Source organism: Eptatretus burgeri, chromosome 16, assembly GCF_056783735.1.
Source record: "Eptatretus burgeri isolate ZD-2024b chromosome 16, Ebu_testis_v1, whole genome shotgun sequence".
In the NCBI taxonomy this organism is placed as follows: domain Eukaryota; kingdom Metazoa; phylum Chordata; class Myxini; order Myxiniformes; family Myxinidae; genus Eptatretus; species Eptatretus burgeri.
In genome coordinates this window covers 14,151,851-14,159,350 of record NC_140976.1, presented here as the reverse complement: position 1 = coordinate 14,159,350, position 7,500 = coordinate 14,151,851, and the positions used below count along the sequence as shown (strand labels likewise).

At 38.1% G+C, this 7,500-nt stretch overlaps 1 protein-coding gene across 6 annotated transcripts in view; it reads left to right on the top strand.

The window, feature by feature from the left end:
- LOC147010561 (SAM and SH3 domain-containing protein 1-like) overlaps positions 1-7,500 on the top strand; it is a 378,167-nt gene that overhangs the window by 313,781 nt on the left and 56,886 nt on the right. For 5 of the 6 annotated variants that reach the window (XM_085858822.1, XM_085858821.1, XM_085858825.1 and 2 more), the window contains one exon: positions 5,890-5,970. The exons of the other annotated variant lie outside the window; for it this stretch is intronic. In XM_085858822.1, the coding sequence (XP_085714948.1) occupies positions 5,890-5,970 (81 nt within the window). The remainder of the gene's footprint in view (positions 1-5,889; positions 5,971-7,500) is intronic. 6 annotated transcript variants of the gene reach the window in all.

The window sequence follows — 7,500 nt, the reverse complement described above, 5'->3', positions numbered from 1 at the left end:
AAAAATTGCTTAAAACCAAATGTTATTAATAAATATTGTATTCTATATGCAGTCCATCCATATATATATATATATATATATATATATATATATATATATATATATATATATATATATATATATATATATATATACATACATATATATATATACATATATATATATATATATATATATATATATATATATACATACATATATATATATATATATATATATATATATATATACATATATATTGAATTTACAACGTACAAAGTTTTTCAAAGTATTATTTTAATATATTGTTTGAAAACAGTTATACTCACCTTCAATAAACTGTTTTTACATATATATATATATATATATATATATATATATATATATATATATATATATATATATATATATATATATATATATATATATCCTAGGAATATGAAACAACATAAATAGACTACAGATCGATCCGTACCTTCGATTTTCAATCGCAAGAGCTTTGAATGTCAAGCAAGTGATGAAATGCATCATTTGCTTTAAAGAAAAGTTAGACATTTATATGTGAAAATCCGTTGTGTCCTTCATGGCCTTGAGGCTCAAACCACACAAATTTTTATTATACATTCATAAAAGTAAAACCTGTGACCCCACAAACATGCCACTTACCTTATTATTCTCAGAAGCACTTGTCTCTCCAAATATCCATACATGGACCCACTAACATAACCGCAGCACCAATGCAGGAAATTTGTTGTGGTTCATGTACACCAGAGGCCTATAAAGCCTAAGAACCTACATGGAGCAAAGAAAATGGCGACAATTTGATTTTGAACCTCCGCCCTGAATGGACAGACAGACAGACAGACAGACACACCAAACAGACTGGCAGAGAATATATATTAACACATACTGTATAAAGATAGATAGATAGATAGATAGATAGATAGATAGATAGATAGATAGGTATAGAAAGTACATTAGTGACAGTGATTTGTGTTGAACTCCTTTTGGCACCTCACACTTCAGGCAGCAGCAGTGCTCTTCTCTCTGGGGTTGTTATGGATATTAAAAGAGGCAAGGTGCTGTGCGATTAAGGGATATAGGCCAAACACCAACACATGGATTTAGATACATAAAAGATTATTCATATCCCTTTGTGCTTTTTAGAAGGTTTAATGAGTCATGTGTTTCTTATTCTAATAATGTCAGCTATCAAGCTTCTTCAGAGAAAGAGAGAAAGTTCGCTGGGCCGATGGGTCACCATCTGCAAGGCCTACACACACAGATTGCCAAATCCGTCCATGCGAGGTTGCTAAGTGTGGTACATCTAAAAAGAAAGAGCTGTTGTTAGCTTGCTTGATGAGAACATCCCTGCCATGTGGCATGCTGCCACACCATCAGGCAACACATGCATCGACATTCTGGCATTTGTAATGAAAGAAGAGAAGAAAACAAAGGAAGAAAAGGAAGAAACAGCAAACCACAGATATTTATCTCAAAATATTTGTTGGCATTATTTTTTTGGTTTTGTCTGGTTCTTAACGTTTTGTTTGTTTTATACAAAACTTTTGCTTTGACAGGAGGTTCATTGAAACTCGTTAATCAGAGATTCAATGAACAAATGGCCGATGTGATATGTAAATATTTATCCAATTTGCAGTTAATGTTTCAGAAAATATTCCGCATTTTTCAATTGGCAAAAATGTCACACTGTGCATGCGTAAAGTGTGAAAGTATATTCTGCCTTTGGGAAAGAAGGGAGATTACAGCTGTCGTACAGAGGCGTCTAGAGGCTTGACATCCAAAATGAGAGTGTGTAAAGTTCATACAAGGTTACAAAAGCTCACCCTCCCCAATTCAGTGCTGGTCCCCTGTGGACTGCATTCATTCGTCCCTTTGTTCTCCCGACTGGAATCGTCTCATCGCGTCTGTTGTCTCGTCCTTCTCAATTCAGTCTTTCAAATGTGTTGTGAATCATTAGATCATGTGCTCACCCATGTTCCCCATGCCCATCCACGTTCCCTTCTACATTCCCTGAATCTTTCCCATCCTGGTCCTCTCTGAGACATTGTTTCCAATTTTTGTGTTATTCCTCCTTACACTCCTTCCCCATCCCCTTTGGTCATCAATCAAACTGTTGCCCTTTGTCGTTTGGCTTTTTGGGTTTTTTTAATCACCCTTTCTCGAAAGCAAAAAAAAAAAACTGACAAAAGGAAGCCAGGAAGAGAACAACTTAACTGGAGGAGAAAAGACAAAAAAAGTTTGACTTGTGACGTGACCGAATTAAAACTCTCTCTCCCTCTCATCCCACCCCGACGACCCTCCCCGTCCACCAAATTGGAAATGATCCTGATGATGAGTAACGATTACATCCACTGATTACACTAATGAAGAATGGGTGGGAAATTTCCGCTTCGCTCCTCTCCTTTCAATTTCCGTCTTTACTTGTTTTCTCAACTCTTCTTTCAATTTCTGTTTTTATTCCTAACTTTTCCTATGTTTGCCAGTGAAGGTTTTTAGGTTTTCGCCACCTTTACGTTCATGGTCTCCTTTGACGAAGTGAAATCACTGGATGGTGTTTTTTTCCCACAGGTTTATATTGACTGTTTCATCTTGCGAGTTGATGCCTGAAGGCAGAAACACTAAGCATTCACCATACATTTTGGCCTTGGCCTGAAGGCGTGTACTTTAGCCTTTGGGTTGAAGTGCATGTGCTTAGCTTTGTTCTAATGTTTGGATTTTTGTTTTACCTTCGGGCAAAGAGTCCAAGCAAACACTTTAGCCGAAAGGTTTACACTTTTTATATGAAAAAGCATTTCTCAATTCTCTCTCTATCGAGTGCAGCCTGTGGCTGCTGGTTGCATCATTGGTTGGGACGCGGCCATGCTGCTGATGCAGTGTCCCCCTTACCAGTAAACTGGTGCTCATTTTGCCGACCTCGGAAGGATGACAGGCTGAGTCAACCTCCTCGTGTATATTAATTCAGCGGTCAACGGGGCTTGAAATCAGGACCCTAGGATCCCAAGCCGCCACCCAAACCACCAAGCCAACACCAGGCTATTTCTCAATTGAGGAACCGATTTGTCTCAGACTGGTGTCTCATGGGAGCAGTGCCACTGCTTGGTGTTGGTGATCCATGTTAATAGCCAGTGCAGATCGACTAATCTATCAATCTCTCTCACAGAAAAATTGCTCAGAAATTTGTTTATTTTTGGATGAAATCTGTGGCATTCACCACGCCAAGGCTGAAGGAAGTCGATTAGAGGAGCAAGGAACAGGAAAATGAGGGTGGTGCTTTCTGTGTAGGAGGTGGAGCATAAATGACACGTGTAGAGAGAGGAACAGTCACAAAAAAAAATCCAAAAAATCGAGGTAGTTGCCAAGCAAAACACTTGCTTCATTGATTCCAAGTGGACATGAAGTGAGAGAGGGAAAGAAAATTGTCAGGAATTTGGTAGAGAGTCTGAGAAAGAGTTCGGACAAAAGTTAGGAAGAGACGGACAGAACGGCGTTCACCGTCGCGATGATGCGCCGAAAGCCATCGTCTACAATAGTAGGCCACACCAATGGAACTAGACTTAAGGTAAGAGTGCTGGTTTGCTTCATACATTCCTTATGCATGCGGTCATGTTAATTTTATAAAAACATACAACGGTTCATTTTAAATTCCAATACATGATATAGTGGTAACGCCCACGATCAATCTGGAGACAATTGGCCATTGTATTACATGACAAAACAAAGGTGTTCGATTGTTTCTGGAAACAATACTCTTGCCGTTCGGAGCTGGATTTATGAGTGGTTGCGGGTTTTGTCAAACTTTATTTCTGGCGTTGTGAAAACTTTTAATAACTATCCTGTGAGTTTATAAATCGTACAAATCATGCTGTCTTGGCAAAGTTGATGACAAACCAAAGCTTTTGGCTCGGGTTTACCTTTGCCTTTCACCGTTTTATTCTTTCCATACTCTCTGGTCTCACAAGCCACACTTTGTGTGGGTTTTACGGAACTTTTTTGAACTCCTAAAAGTGTGGGTACGTTAGTTTTCCTGTTCAAAAGTGGTGTTTTTTTGTTTTCCATATACAGGTTTTCCTGTTCCAAACCGTTTGTCACATTAAGCTAGATGGAGGTGTTTTTTTGAATGGAAAGTTGATTTCATGGAATATAGGAAAGCCTGGTGTTGACTTCACAGTTAAGGTGGCTGGTTTAGGTTCTTAGGGTCCTGAGTTCAAGCCCCTGTATTTCTGTTGAGTTCACACCAGGTGGGTTGACTCAGCTTGTCATCATTCTGACGTCGGCAAAATGAGTACCAGCTTGCTGGTAATAGTGGACACTTCACCAGCAGCACAGCCGAGCTCCCAAAAATGATGCAACCAGCAGCCACAAGCTACATCCGAAATAATAATCATCATGGTATATAGACACTTTATTCAATGTGCATCGTGTTGGAAAAGCCAATTGATATCGAAACTATTCATCTGTAATGTGATCTTACTTGATCTTATCTTCCATCTGTGGTTCACCATTCATGAAGCTGATTTGGCGGTTTGAGACCAGGAAAGATTGTAAAGATGGAATGTGTCCAACGCTTCACTCGATTCACACATATAATTTCGCCCAAAAGGACAAACACTCCGTTGTGAAAGACAATAAGAATTTTTCAACGTTTTCTCCCCAAATACGGTGTTCTCCTCGAAGGCAGGTCCTTCGTGCCAGCACAGCATTGGACGGCAGTTTTAGGCACATATGATTCGACAAGGAATCTATAACCTTGCAGCCAGAGATTTATGATTTGATTTAATAAAGAGGCAGCTAGCTAGTCAATTAAAGCAGGGTGTACCTGGTTTGTAAAATTAATTACCAGCACATTCTCATTTATTTCACTTCATATTTCATTCTAAGTCCAATGTGTCCTTAAAGGCAGGGATCAATATTTTCATAAAATTATATCACTATGTCCACCTCTCGCTCTTCCATTAGCTTCAAGAATTATATATATATATATATATATATATATATATATATATATATATATATATATATATATGTACATTGAAATATAAACATAATGTACATGTTATGCTCTTCCATCAATGCTTTATCTTATAATGCAAGGAGTGAGCAAGAGACAGGAGTGGCTTCAAGTTTAATGATTGTTTCAGTTAACACTCCAATCAGGTTGGTCCCGACTCTCCTGCAAGCTCTCAGGGCTTTACTGGTTCCTTCCTATCAGGAAGTTCAGGCCATTTGTCTCTGAGAGTGCCTTTTCCTTCCTGAGTGTTTATATATATATATATATATATATATATATATATATATATATATATATATATATATATATATATATATATATATATATATATTCCTCGTGCATAAGCTGCTATGGCCTTGACGCATGCAACATGCACCATGGGGTGGGCGTTTAGGCCCACATAATCGCACGTTGTTTTAATTCCACAGTTAGTTATTTATACAAGTTCAGCACACCACTCATGTCAGAGTAAAATTTCCGTATCACAATTGATTAAAAATACATTTGTTGGAGAAAATGTTTTCTTTTTCATGGTCAGACGAGCAAACATTGTTTAAGCTCAGCGAGAGAGGAAACCACACTCCTTGGTCATTCTAAGAATTTCGACCAAGATTACCAATCGATAAGTGGCACTGACTGTTGCCATGTTGCTTTTTGTCTGCTTTCTATAACAGCATAATATTCGGAGATGGAGGTTTTGCTTTCTGACAGTATTTTGAATTTATTTTTTGTAACCGGTCCCTCCTTAAGGCCCCCACTGCTTGGAAAGCCCAGATCTCACGGAATCACACTTGTTTCATTAATGCTGATTATCCGACATTTGGTGTCAGCTCTTTCCCAACATCAATAACTTCCTTCACTTCTTCTCGCCACTCCAGAGAAACAGCAGCTTTGGTGGTTTTGACCTGAGGAGTCGACTAGGCAGCACATCGTCAAGTGGTGCAAGGGACCAAGATGAGGTTTGCAAATGTCTGGAACGTAGCTGTTTCGATAAGCGTTGTCATTTGTTCAACATTACCACCTCCGGTTAACCTCACCACATCTACCATGCTCACTGTGCTATGTAATGCAGAGACGGTAGTACCTTTTCAATTGCAAACAGAAACCCTGAACACAGATGCTTGTAAATTATTTAACTTCAACTTCTCTGCTATATATGCCTCAAAGCCATTCTATAAAACGCTAAACTCAACAAACACCTGTTCCCCCTCACCCCCCCCCCTGCCCCCCATGTGTTGCATTACAAATCGGTGCATATTGCTGGTGCTTTATTTACCTTTTTTAAACGAGGAATACAAAATATAGAGGGTGGCAAGACCAGTCAGTGTACAGACCAAGCTTATCTTGTGTACCAAAAAGGAGGGTTCAGAAAAAAAATATATATATATATATATATATATATATATATATATATATATATATATATATATATATATATATATATATATATATATATACATATATATATAAATAAAATAGAGAGTGCATCGCAATAAAAACAATGGAGAACACTTCGCATCTGAAAAGATAATCATACATCAGAGGAAAAACCTGAATGTGAAGCGAGCAATGTACAAGCAAGCTATGTGATCATTATGAGAAGAAGAAAATAATCGGATGATGTTGAGATGGAAGGAAATTGGACTGCAGCAAGATGATAAGCAGGGCAATAACAAGATATTTGATAAGGTGGAAATTCAGTGGAATAATGGATTCAAGTTCAGCAGAACGGCGGAAATACATGGCAAACCAGGCTAAGTCTAAATCCGGACCTTAACGAAAATCGAATCGGCTTGTTATCATCACGTAACCAACTCATCCACAACTTTTTGATATATAATGCCATACATAGTTTTTGGCCCTATATCTCAATGGTGAAGAATCACTTGAAAAATTCTCGAATCCGGATTCGGATCTTCACCAAAATTGAATCCGTTTTTCCTTGTCACACATCCAACATGTTCCACCAAGTTTCATCCGAATCCGTTCACAACTTTTTTAGATAGCATGTAATATCGTTTTTAGCCCCATCTCTCAATGGTGAAGAATTACTTAAAAATTAAATAATTCTCACATCTGGATCCGGATCTTCACCAAAATTGAATTGATTCATCCTCGTCACACTATCAACTTGTCCACCAAGTCTCGTGTGAACCCATCATTAACCTTTTGAAACGGTGTGCTATGCATCATTTTGGCCCGATCTCTCAATGGTGAAGAATCACTTAAAAGTTTGTCAGATCCAGATCCAGATTCCTATCTTCACCAAAATTAAGCGTTGCTGTCCTTGTCCAGTCACCAACATACACAAAAATTTTCAGATCAATTACTTCAAAACTGTGGCCAAAAATCGTGTGACAAGTGGACAAACGGACAGACAAGCGCTACAGACCAACATACTTGGCGAAAAAATATAAATTCGCCAAGTAATAAATCACCAGGGGGTGAAGACAACCTCCGTCCACCTTCAGTGTCGGAGGTAAAAAGGA